Source organism: Sciurus carolinensis, chromosome 8 (genome assembly GCF_902686445.1).
Source record: "Sciurus carolinensis chromosome 8, mSciCar1.2, whole genome shotgun sequence".
Classification (NCBI taxonomy): Eukaryota; Metazoa; Chordata; class Mammalia; order Rodentia; family Sciuridae; genus Sciurus; species Sciurus carolinensis.
In genome coordinates, this window is record NC_062220.1 from 86,282,766 (window position 1) to 86,294,790 (window position 12,025).

Consider the following 12,025-nt stretch of genomic DNA (forward strand, 5'->3'; position numbering starts at 1 on the left):
CTGTAAATGTTCTGCTCTGCTCTTGGGGCTCAATTAAAGCCTCCGAAAATGTGTGAAAGTAAGGGAAAAGTGGCAAGAGGTCTGGGAGGATTGCCGCTTTGAACTCTATCACTTGCTGGCTTCCTCTGTTTGAGGTCAATTAATACCTTGGTCAGAAGTAACCTGGGTATGGAAAGACTTCAGAATGATTTTCACAAGTTCACTGGAAGAAACTTTTGAGCCCAGAGAAGAAAATAAAGAATTTTTTTCTGAGTTATGTGGCATGGAACTAGAACTGTGGACTCTTTACTGCCAAGATGGCTATGAAATCAAAGCTGAGTCTGAAGGAAATGAGATATGCAACCCAGAGATGGGGGTGAGCCAGGAAGGATAGATGTTGACAGGAAGAATGAGGGGAGGGAACAAGGGTTTGCTGAAAACATACTACACTCAATTTAAAGGGTGAAATAGATTGGAACACTGCCTGACCCTCAGAAAGGAAGAAGAGGGGTGGGGCAGGCCCCATCTTCACAGCAGCTTTATACCAGAGTTAATTAAATATGAATCTCTTCTCTTTTGGTTCACTGATGTGAGGAAAGACTGACTGAAGACAGTTTCAGTTTTTGAAGGAGGCTCTGTTTATATATATGTCAACGTTCAGTTGGAGGTGAAAAGGTTAGCACTTGACCCAGGAAGTATCCATGTTTGTTTCAAAAATAGATCTGCTTCATAAATATCTTCCCCACTCTTTTTTTCCCATTATGCACTTTGATTATAATAAAAGAACTGATGTTATTCTGAAGAAATTCAAGGTATCAAATAGACATTGGTTAGGTAAAATTACACTCATAGGGGAAGCTTCAGCTACATGATAATGAAAAGCATTCACTTTTATTCAAGAAAAGGCCCATTTCTTTGAAAATACACACCACCCTTCTCTCCTTCTCACATGAAATAAGCCAACTTCGTAGGAAGCAACAAATTGTAGCCCTGTGAGACACATATGTTTAAGCATACCTGAAACTTGAATATATTTATTACAGACATCTTAAGACCCGTAAACTCTGCTCTGGATCATATTACTCCAGGATCTCAGAGCTGTTCATGATTGTACAGGAAATGGGGAGTATCATAGGCTCACAAAGAATAACTGATAGAACTCAGTGTGGTACTTCAGGGACATCAAAACATTGTGCGACATGCAAAAGACTATTCACGAATCACACAAAATATACATTCATTGTGCCATCCATCACATTAACAATTCAGCTGAAAATACATCATATCCAGCTAAGGTAATCATGGAAGGAAGAAGTCGATTTGGGCAATACCTTAGGTTCTGAATAATCCAGCACAAATTTGAGTTGGAGGGTTGGCCAGAAGAATGAGAAAGGGGCAGGGCTGGGGAGAGACTTAGCACAGGAAGCCAAGGTTTCTGAGCCTTGTGCTCTGCAGGCCTTCTTCACCACTGAAGGAATAAATTGAGACTACCCTCTGAGGCATCTGATTGGGTTTAAATGAGAGAATTTATTCTTCACCTATTATCACATAAAAACTGTACCCCTTTTGAGAGCTTGCCCACCCTGTCTGATTTAGTCACCTAATCTAAACATTTCTAGAAAAATCTGTATAAAGATAAATCTCTCAAGACAAAGTATTTACAACCAGAAAACTCACAGAAATGAAACTGAATTAAATTAAGGGATGAATTAATTGTGTAAACACACTCATAGTGCATCTCTTCATCATAAGCTCCTGGACACTCTTCCTCTATCCTACTTTTAAGGGCAAGGTAGGGGAGAACTGTAAATACACAGTTAGATAAGAGGTGAGATGCCTCCCTCTGGCATGTTTCTGCAAGCAAGGAGAACTATTTTTCAAAGGGTATCTGAAAGAAACAGTAGTTTCTATGAAAATCTCTTAAAATCAGGGAGGAATGTAAGGGGTCATTAGAAATTGATGCTGGCACCAAATCCGGACTAAGGAGTTAACCTCTCAGCAAGTTTCTGGTCTAGAATTTTCTGGAAACACATTATCCTGGCCAGGAGCTCCCCAGATAGGATCAGAAAGGAAGAGAGAGACAGTAAATGGAAAGGAAGATAAGCTAAGAATGTGCTTTGGGTAAGAAATCCTAGCCCAAGAAGAAGTCTGGGGCAGGGGTGGCCTTCAGTGGGAGGTAGTCAGTGTGTCTGAGGTAGAAGACCCAGGAGAAGGAACGCAGGGTGAGGAGCTGGACTTTTCCGAGGATTCCTCGGTCTTTTCGTCGCTTCCAGGTGGGGTGGCAGGAGAGATGGGCAGCAGCCCTTCCTTTTCACGTTTCTTCTGCTTCATTCGGCGATTCTGGAACCAGATCTTCACCTGGGTCTCATTGAGCTGCAGGGAAGCGGCGATCTCCACCCTGCGGGCACGCGTCAGGTACTTGTTGAAGTGGAACTCCTTTTCCAGCTCCGTGAGCTGCTTGGTGGTGAAGTTGGTACGCACTGCGTTGGGTTGACCCACGTAGCCATACTCTCCAACTTTCCCTGAGGTAGGGTAGGAAGCCATTTAGAGGAAAAGATAAAAATTCTTAAATCGATAAGAGATCCCTACACGCTTCAGAGCAACACTCAGATGTAGATCAAGAACTTCTCTACACAAACCCAACTGGGGAGTGTGAGTGATGAGGTGTAAAGTGTTAACCTGAAGTCAGCCATTAGCTTGGTCAGACCCATGATTAATGAAGTCGGGAGATATTAACAATACCATCACCACCAACACTCCCCACTAACACGCACATGCACATACCCGCTTCCTACTTCCAGAACACTTAAATCAATCTCAGCCCATTTGAAAACACACCAATGCGAAAGACTCCTTTGCCCCCAACACACCTGGAGCACTCTCCCCACAACCTAAAGCGCTAGTCGAAAGCAAGAAGCTTTCTTAAAAATCACTATTAGTTTTCTTTGAAAACTAAGCAAACCAGCTCATCAAGACGCACCCACTGACCGGCAGGACTGACCTGTTTTGGGAGGATTTCTTTTGACTTTCATCCAGTCAAAGGTCTGCGCTGGAGAAGACGTCTCCGACGCAGGGGAGCGACAGGCTTCTTGGTGGCTGGCGTGGAGAGGGGACAAGGAGTTATTATACGTGGCCAGGGTCAGGCTCTGATGCTCTTGTCCATATGAGTGGTGAATGTACTGAGGCGAGCCCACCGTGCCCCCGGCATAACCCTGGTGGTGGTGGTGATGCTGGACCATGGGAGATGAGAGATTTCCAGAGTAAACAGCGGAAGCGCACGGGGAGTACCCACCACTTACGTCTGCTTCCTGATTTAACCCATAGGGGCCGTAAGGCGCACCGAAGTTCTGCGCGCTGTAGCTTGGACCACAACTCGAGTGGGAGTAGGACACTCCCAGGTTCCCAGAAGTCTGGTAAGTGGCCGTTTGGGGGTGATGGTGGTGGTGGTGGTGGTGGTGGTGGTGGTGTGGCGAGCTGATCTGCACACCCCTGCCCACAAGGAAGCGGTCGTCGCCGCTGCAGCTGTTGGCACTGACCGCACACGACTGGAAAGTTGTAATCCCATGATCGGAGGGGTAGGCTCGCGCTGAGCAGGTCCCCGAATCGCCACTGCTAAGTATAGGGTATTCCAGGAAGGAGCTCATTCTTGCATTGTCCATCTGTCACTGAGCGACCCGGTCCTGCGAAGCCCTGGGTGATCGTGCCAACTTTCTCACTTCCTCCATGGGGCCGGAGAAGAAAAATGATATGAATGTACAGTGCGCAAGAGGGGGGGCTAGAGGGCGGAGGGCTCTAGGGGATTGGCACGTGACTTCGTCAGCCAATGGCTAAGCCTCCTGCTAAAGTTTGCCGGCTCCGGCGGTGATGGATCACCGTTTCAGTGGCATTTAAATCCCCGGCGCTCCTCCGTCTAGGTGACGCGTAGCAGCCCCCCCACCCCACCCGCCCGGCAGCCCAGGCGGCGGCAGCAGCTGCAGCGGCTGCAAGGACAGATTCCGAGAGCTGGGGCGAAGCGAGCGGAGGCTGCCTTCTGCGCGCTCCCGGACTCAGCTCGTCCCCCTCCCCCACCAGGTTGGAACTGGGAGGCATCCCCCGCCTCCGCCCCCTCCCCGCGGTGCTCTGAAAGATGAACTGGCAAGAGGTGAGAAGGGAAGAGGGCTCCTGGCTCTCCTGGGGTGGGAATCAGTGGGCTAGAGCTCGCTGGGTGGCCGCAAGTACCTTGGCCGAGCCCTGAGCACGCCAAGCAGGAAGGGTGGGAATCCAGTCGTCACCGCGCCCCAGAGTCCCAGGATAATTCCACCGCACAACCTCTGCTGTGAGGCCGTGGGGCTGTGGGGAGCTCAAAGAACGCTTGAGGAGGGCAAGGCTAGGCCACTAGCTCTCCAGGCTTGGAATGGAGAAGGTAGTGCGCCGAGAACTGGCTGGGAGGAACTCGGGTGGGAGTGGAGGGGACGACGAGAGCAAGAAAAGAAACTTCCCTCCTCCACGGAGGGTCTCCCTAGCCTTCTTTCCCAACCCCCGCTCGTCATTAGCATGGCAATGAGGAGCTTCTGTAATTCGATCCCCAGGGAGGAATGAGCCCTTGAAACCAAGCTTGCTGGAAAAGGCCGGGGCGGCGGGCTCTTCCCCGCCCTCTCTCTTTCCTTGTTCTCCGCCCCTTTCTCCTCCCCACTCAGCTTTGCTAGGGGAACCCTCCAGGATCCAAAGCAACTCCACCACTGGAGTTTGAGGGGTAGAAGGAGGGGGAGGGGGATGACGGCTAGCAAACGTGGCCAGCGTGGGGGCCGGGCCTTGAGCTGCAGGCCATCTGCCGGCTCCTAAGGACTTAGGAGCCTGCGATCTCTAGAGCAGAACTCAAAAGGCCGGAACGCAATCCCTACAAAACATTCCGAACTCCCCCTATCCTGTTTCTTTTTCTTGAGGGGGATGTTAGGAGTGGGAAAGCCTCCACTTTCTACTGCTCCCCATCTACTGATAGTCTGGAGTGGGGGTGGAGGCTGGCAGGTGGGAGGGGCGGTGGACAGATGGCTGAGGGTGAATGGGACACTTCTCTCTTCCCCAACATCTCCTCCCCTTTCCAACGGACTGTATAGTTGCTTGCGTGAACTTTCAAGTCTTGCCCTAGAGAGACGCGTGCAAATCAGCGTCACCCCAGGCCAGGGAGCCTGTTCTCCCTCACTCTAGTCCTACAATGATAATGCTGGGGTCATTAATTGCTGTTTACTATTAGGTTTCATGTCAACCCTGGGCTTGTGGAGAAAAAAGGTCAAGCAGAGACCGAGAACTGATGCATTCTTAAGCAGGAGAAATCCAGAGAGCACCTAAGAAGTTTTTCAACCAAAGCTGCATAGATTTTACTCTGACATGTTTGTGAGATTAAATCAGACAGAAATTAATAGTGAGGATTGTAGGTGGGTTTGGGGTTCCCACGCCCTCCCTTTCTACATTAAAAGAAAGTTTTCTCTAGGCAGGCACATTTCAAATGTGTTAGTCACCCTTTCATGCATCTGTGTTCCATTCTCATAAAAAAATTCTTCAAAAACCTGTCCCCACAAGAGGGAAAATTTCTGTAGACCTTTGACTCTGAACTCCTTCAGTAGCAATGAAACATTTTCCCCAAACATTTCCTTTTGGAATGGTATTTTCCTATGACCTTTGACCTACCCCCAAGCATGGAAAAAGGGAGCAGCTCCGGAAAGTCCCTCTGCCCCAGTTTCAGCTTGTGAGGACCCTCACCCTGTAAAAGGGGAAAGACAAGGGGGCCTGGTTGGAGATGGCTTCCTTGGGAGCACCAGACTTGGGGAAGGAAGGGGATCCTGTTGGGCAGGGGGCAGAATGTAAGAGAGTCTGTGCTGGCAGTGAGGGAGATCCAAGCCTCTGCCCGCTTGCCTCATTCCTATACCTTTGTGGGCCTCCTTGGCTCTCCTTTGCAGTATCCTGCCGGTAGTAGCCTTCACAAAGCCGCCTGCAGCCTCAGCCGCTGTCTCCTCTCCCTCCACCTCTCTTTCTCCTGGCCTGTTTTCAGGGAAAGCCGGGTGGGTGTTTTCCCTGGGATCACAAATTTGCACTGCCATACAAGCCTGCTTACATACAGGCCAACTACCATCCCGCCTCTTCATACTGCTCCAGCTCCCCGCAAGCCGGCTGTGCCTGGGCTGGTCCCCCAGAGTGCAGCTCTCCTGGAGTGGCTCACAAAGGCAGCCTCCCGCTGCCTCCAGCCCGTAGGCTTCGGTAGCTCGGATCCTTCCCCAACCTCCACACCACCACCACCCCACCCCCAGGATTCGTGAAAGCCATCCTGCTGTATAGGAGACCCTTGGTCCTCTGGGCATGTAGGCCAGCGACCCAGGACTCAGCTAAAATATCTTTAAATGCCTCAGGAGAATGGGTGAAAGGCGAGCTTGGTTACGATTAAAATAATCGTCTGTAAGCTGTTGGCTCTGCTCAAAACGCCTCTTTCAGGGCTCTTCTAGAAAGGGAAAGAGCGAGGAGGAGACAAAACGCCGCCAAGGCCCCGGAGCCGTTCATGGCATCCGCGGCTCAGCCAAGCTGTTGTTTTAAAAGAGCAATAAAAATGAATTATGACTGAACGCCTTCTAACTTAATGCTTTCGGACGGGGATCCCCGGCAAATACGTAAGAGGATTTTTATTTGTGCATGTGTTCCTGCAATTGATCTCTTTGATGACATTCTCATTCATAGAAAGCGTTTGATTTATGGGTTTAGGACGAATCGCATCCAGGAGCGGCGCAGCCCTGGCCGCAGCCAGGACGCCCTGCTCGGCGCTGAGCCTGAGCCTGGGTCCGGAAGCCGGCCACAAACGCCACACACCGCCGCTGCTACTGCTGGGATTTAGAGGGTGAAGGGGTGACAGAAAGTAGGGAGCAAACCCTTGAGGAAAGATCGCGATTTCATAGTAACTTCCGAACCTTTGCTGTTAAGAGCAGGGTTCTTAAATCAACCCGCCCAACACACATGTTGCTGCGCTTTCTCACGGTAAGTAGCCCAGAGAACAGAGCTCAAAAAGGGAAAAATAAACATGGGGAGGCATAAAAACTGGAAAAAAAACAGAACAGCCCAAGAACACACCCTAGATCATATTTTATTGATATTTCATTTAAAGTGCTTTTTCTTTCTCTGCCTAACTGGGTTAATTTATAACCTAGGTTGCAGAAACACTCCATTTTAAATCTCAACTTGCTAACCTGACTTCAAAGCTTTAATGATCCATTATTAGCAATGTAAACAGATTTAAGAGTGAAATATTGATTTTTCTGACCCTGGAGGGGGGGTGGGAGTATCCTAGAATGACTGGACCAGACAATTGGAAAGAATACTTCCTGAAGTGCATTTTCCATCTAGTAACCACTATTTTGTTTTATTGTTTTTCTCTATCTTTTAGGTCTATTTTGCCTGAACCCATCAACAGCTGGGAGATTAATCAACCACTGAAAATGTATGGGGGATTTTTGGGGGAGGGGTTGGAATGTAGATGTTTGAAACCAACGTGTATAAATAAATGAATTGTTGATAACTTATTGACCTGGTAGCTTGTTAAAGAAACCTGGAGTTGCTCATTCCTTGAGCTGGGGTTTCTGTAGGCACTTTATTTCTCCACCTTCAAAAGCTTGGGTTTGCCCAACTCTTAGACTGCCCAGTCCTTTTTCTATTACTAATTTAAATCTATGGCTTGAGACTCTACACTGAAAGCCAAATCCATTCCCTTCCAAAAAAGAAAAAGAAAAAAAGAAAAGAAAAAGAAAGAAAAAACCCTAAAATCAAAAAGTACTTGTCAGAAGCCCTAGCCATTTTCTGGCTTTATTTGTTGCTGTCTATTGAAGACTGAACATGCCACATTAATAAATATATTAAAATTGAAAAAGAAGATAAATTGTGACCAGAATTTTATTTACCAAGTTAGACTAAAAGAAGAAAAAGAAACCACTATGATCCTTCAGAAGGAGGGGGAGAAAAAATAAAGCTACTTATAGCAAAGGAAAATTTATTCTACCAAAAATACGCATGACAATGCATCCTAGTGTAATACAAAAATAAAAAGAAAGTGATGGTACAATTTCTGATCACTTTCTTGCAGGCCTCATATATTGCTTTCAGGAAAACCACATAAAGAGTTGTTGTTGGATGAGGTTTAAAACAACTAAAACTCCAATGTAATCTGTAAGAGATGACTCTGAAACTGGGTCAGGGAATCACTAAACAAAATGCTCAACATTTAAAGGAGGAAGAGGGTAGGTCAAGAAGAAAATAAAAATCAACTCCGGAATAAAAGAAGGCAAAACCACCTGGTCAAAGGGGTTTTTGTTTTGTGATGCTTTGTTTTTGCTTTAATGTTTTTAGTAATTCAGATGCTGCAAGTCAATTGTGGTGAGTGTGTCTGTAAAAAAGTCAAAGCTGTCAGCTGAAATATCTACAGGACTGTCGAGGGAACCTGGCAAACTGGGCGAGACTGCATCTGAAAGCTGCAGGCAGGAATCTGTGGAGAAAACGTTAAAGTCCTGCAAAGAGGGGACCTCGAGGGCCTCGGGACTGTCATTGTTTAGGCCAGCTCCACAGTTCTGGCCCATTGTTGACAAGCAGTTAGGAACAGTGGGTGACTGGTGCTGAAAATGTTTCAGATTTTTCTCATTGCTGGTTAGAGGCGAAACTGGGAAACTTTGGGAGTCTCCATTGTGTCCATTGGGAGCCTGCTGCTGAGAGAGGGCATTTTGCTGAAAAGTGTAACCTTCCCTCTCCAGAAGGGCCCCTGAGACGCTGAGGGCTTGCTCAAAGAGCGACTTCTCTTCTTCGTCCTCCTCCACTTTCTCCGAGTCCTCAAGGCTTTTAAATTTCCCTTCACTGTTTTGGTTTTCCTTGCACTGGGTCTGCCTCTTGTGCTTCATCCTCCGGTTCTGAAACCACACTTTCACTTGTCTCTCAGTCAAATCCAGCAGCGCTGCAATCTCCACCCTTCGGGGTCTGCAAAGGTACTTGTTGAAATGAAATTCTTTTTCCAGCTCTAAAAGCTGCGTGTTAGTGTAAGCAGTTCTCAGGCGCCGCGATCCCCCGCCGCTGCCATCGGCGATTTCCAGGGATTCTGCGGAAAGGGAAACCAACAAGAGACACACGCACAGTTGGAGGTGGAGGGGTCCGAGCAGGGTTATTCCACTGGAGAATAAATATAGCAGAAAAGATCAACTGCAACAAAATGGCCGCCCTGGATGCAGTAGAGCTATTGTGCTGCCTTTCCTGGGAGCCCAGCCCGGGGAAACCCCATCTCCTCCACCTCTATCAAATTCCTGCCTATAGCTCCCCCCAACCTCTTCATCCGGGAGCAAACTTTATATTAGCCACAACACAATTTATAATTAATGCATCAGCTGCTTAGCTGAGCAAGAGCTATCTATCACTCTTCATTACTGTCAAAAAGCCAAACTCTAGGACAACTAGACAAGAGGAGGTCAGTTCCAACTCAAATAAATCATCCCACATTACACAAGTTAGGGAAAGTTTTCCCCCTCCCTCTCTAAAAATATATATGTCTCATTGTGGAGCACAGGATCTCTTTTGCTCTCCATCAAACCCACTCCTGAGCCCACAGGGTCAGGGAAAGGCAACCAGGCATCTGTCCCTCTCCCCCTTCGCTGCCAACCCACGCTCCCCTCCCCCATAACCGCTCTCGGGGCAGCCCGGAGGGGTAACAGGGTCCCGGGGACCTGGGGCCAAGTCTCGGGACTGACCTTTGTGGCTGAGGCAGGCAGGGCCAGTGGTGGTGGCGGCGGCGGCTGCAGCCGGCGGCAGCGCGGTTTTCTTGGCCGCCTTCTTCTCCTTCATCCAGGGGTACTCGGGAGGTTGCAGGGCGCCGGCGGGCACCGGGCTGCCGCGACTGCCCGCGGGGCTCGGCTTGGGGCGGCCGCCAGCGCCGTGGCGAGGGTGACTGCCCGGGTTCAGGCTGGGAATGGTCTGCTCAAAAGGAGGAGGAATCAGTGTCGAGTGTGAAAGCGTCGAGGTCTTGATTGATGAACTTTGAAATGTATCAGCGACAGGGGGAAAAGATGTCAGGCACTCAGCGAGCGACGGCTGGCTATTGATAAAACCAATCTCTCGCTCAAATTCGTAATTCATGGCCTTCTCCTTGGAGCCCCCTCGGAGAAAAAGTTCCCTCTTTTGGAGGGGCTTTGGGGGGGCAAGGCCCAGGAAAAAGGCAAGCGCAGAGGAAAAAAAAAATCTATCATAGAAGATCGCTGCTGGGGTGTTTTTTTTCTAATTCACTGATTACAGCCGTATGGGGACCGCGCTACTATTAAACTATTGAATTCATGGAGACAAGGTTGAAATTGGACCGAATTGGCTGTCACATGATTGCTTCTGCCCAATGACAATTTGGGCTTTAATCAAAAGAAGCCACTGTCTGTTTGATTGATCCAAAAAAGTCGGGAAGGAACGCCTCATTGGGGGCCAGCGAGGCTTTATTTACACTTTTTTCAGGACAAAAATACATATATGTGGATGTGGGTGGGAATGCCCGAGACTGCGTGCGGGGCGAGGGTGCCTGCCTGCCTCCTGCTCAGCAAGGATCTGGTGTGTGCGCCTGGGAGTGTGTATGAGTGTGTGAGTGAGTGCGAGTGTGAGCCCTGCTGCCGGTCCGGCCGGCGGCTGCCCTCTGCCTCCCCCGCACACTCCGCGCATTGTTTGGGACTGTCGGGAAGACGCCTCGCACCTCACAAATCATTTAAGCACCTCAGTCTGACGCCTGCAGTCATTAACAAAGTAATCCATTAATCTTCAAAGTTTTGACACCCGAGGGCCCCCGCATCCCAACCACATAAGTTCTGCTAAGACCGGAGGAAAGAGCAGAGGGAAAGAGGAGTTGAGAGAGGGAGAAGAAAGACAGGGGGAAGGACAGGGAGAGATGGAGAGTGAGAAGGAGAAAGAAAGAAGACAGAAAAGAGAGAAGATTTGGGGGGATCCCCTTAATTTCCCTAATCTTATCTACTTTTCCTAAAAAACAGTTCTTGGATCTCAGAACTGATCCCCTCTCTCTCTCTCTCTCTCTCTCTCTCTCTCTCTCTCTCTCTCTCTCTCTCTCTCCCCCTCGTCTTTCCCTATTTTCCTCATCTCCCCGTTCCCCCCGTTCCCCCCTCCCTGTCTCCCTTCTGTCTGTTCTCTTCTTCCCCCTCCCACAGTCTCTCGCCCCATTCTCAATGTCCAGCCTGGAATCCGCGCCCCCCGGCCCCATTGTTAGCCGGCTTTTTCCACCGCAGCTTTGCATCTGGCTCCAGCGGGAAGCGGAAAACGGGAGGCGGCTCTCGAAGCTTCCCGACCTTCCTGCGCCATCAACTTCTCAGGAGTGGTTGGAGAAAGATAGATGCATGTGCCAAGCGAGACAGCAACCCCAGGTCCATGTGTCCAAATCCCGGTAGCCAGGGCGGAGACCAGCCAAAGAAATGCCGCCCCGAGCAGGCAAGCGCGGCTCCTGGCATTCTGGGTTTCATACCCTTAGGGCTCGGGTGCGGTGAGTATTTCCGATTTCCAGGAAGTCTGTTGGAAGTTACCAGAAGGGAAGGAGAAGACGCTTGTTTCTCCCTCTCTCTTTTCCCCTACCCTTCTTTCCTTGTCCTTGTCGCTCTGGTTGGGGGCTGGTTGGTTCAGATGCAGCGAGTGTTCCTTGGCAGCCTGAATTGCTTCCCACACCTTCCTGCTCCACCAGGGAGGTTTGCACCCGGGTTCTGTTGTGGGAAAGAGCACTGCGGGGGGCGGGAAAAAGAGGGCATCCCAAGGAGAAATTACACAAATTTTTCCTTCTCCTTCCTTCTCTTTTTTTCAATTCCAGGACTTGAGGCTGTGTGTGTCTTGGACAGTGCTGGAGGGTTGAAAAGATAACACCTTTAGGTACTAAAAGACAACTTAAAAAAAAAAAAAAAAAGCCCACCAAGCCAAAAAGAGGGCATGAGGCAGAGGGAGAGAGAGAGAGAGAGAGAGAGAGAGAGAGAGAGAGAGAGAGAGAGAGAAAGAGAGAGAGAGAGAGAGATACTGAGATCTGAAGGTA

At 49.2% G+C, this 12,025-nt stretch overlaps 2 protein-coding genes and 1 long non-coding RNA gene across 6 annotated transcripts; 1 reads left to right on the top strand and 2 right to left on the bottom strand.

Annotated features, from left to right (window-relative positions):
- Nucleotides 1-850: 850 nt before the first annotated feature.
- Nucleotides 851-3,932, bottom strand: Hoxa1 (homeobox A1). 2 transcript variants are annotated; one of them, XM_047560985.1, is made up of 3 exons: nucleotides 3,279-3,932; nucleotides 2,981-3,075; nucleotides 2,366-2,501 (listed from the first exon to the last, which is right to left on the bottom strand). In XM_047560985.1, the coding sequence occupies exons 1-2, from the start codon at nucleotides 3,636-3,638 to the stop codon at nucleotides 3,016-3,018; spliced, it is 420 nt and encodes a 139-aa protein (XP_047416941.1). In that variant the 5' UTR covers nucleotides 3,639-3,932; the 3' UTR covers nucleotides 2,366-2,501; nucleotides 2,981-3,015. The 2 variants fall into 2 exon arrangements, with proteins under 2 accessions (XP_047416940.1, XP_047416941.1); XM_047560984.1 differs by having other exon boundaries at nucleotides 851-2,501; nucleotides 2,981-3,924.
- LOC124990719 (uncharacterized) lies at nucleotides 2,066-8,879 on the top strand. 3 transcript variants are annotated; one of them, XR_007109797.1, is made up of 4 exons: nucleotides 2,763-3,117; nucleotides 3,304-3,392; nucleotides 4,051-4,120; nucleotides 6,442-8,879. It is a non-coding gene; the product is annotated as an uncharacterized LOC124990719 (long non-coding RNA). The 3 variants fall into 3 exon arrangements; XR_007109796.1 differs by lacking the exon at nucleotides 2,763-3,117 and adding an exon at nucleotides 2,066-2,394 and having other exon boundaries at nucleotides 4,051-8,878; XR_007109795.1 differs by having other exon boundaries at nucleotides 4,051-8,878.
- Nucleotides 7,072-11,035, bottom strand: Hoxa2 (homeobox A2). The gene is made up of 2 exons (XM_047560982.1): nucleotides 9,717-11,035; nucleotides 7,072-9,073 (listed from the first exon to the last, which is right to left on the bottom strand). Exons 1-2 carry the CDS (start codon nucleotides 10,099-10,101, stop codon nucleotides 8,334-8,336), a joined length of 1,125 nt encoding a protein of 374 aa, XP_047416938.1. The 5' UTR covers nucleotides 10,102-11,035; the 3' UTR covers nucleotides 7,072-8,333.
- Between the last annotated feature and the right edge of the window lie 990 nt (nucleotides 11,036-12,025).

Excerpts from the sequence above, each read along its gene's own strand:
- Hoxa1 (XM_047560984.1), bottom strand. The coding sequence starts at position 3,638 with ATGGACAATGCAAGAATGAGCTCCTTCCTGGAATACCCTATACTTAGC. Across the intron at positions 2,502-2,980 it reads AAGAAATCCTCCCAAAACAG|GGAAAGTTGGAGAGTATGGC; the intron begins GTCAGTCCTGCC and ends ACCCTACCTCAG.
- Hoxa2 (XM_047560982.1), bottom strand. The coding sequence starts at position 10,101 with ATGAATTACGAATTTGAGCGAGAGATTGGTTTTATCAATAGCCAGCCG. Across the intron at positions 9,074-9,716 it reads TGCCTGCCTCAGCCACAAAG|AATCCCTGGAAATCGCCGAT; the intron begins GTCAGTCCCGAG and ends CCCTTTCCGCAG.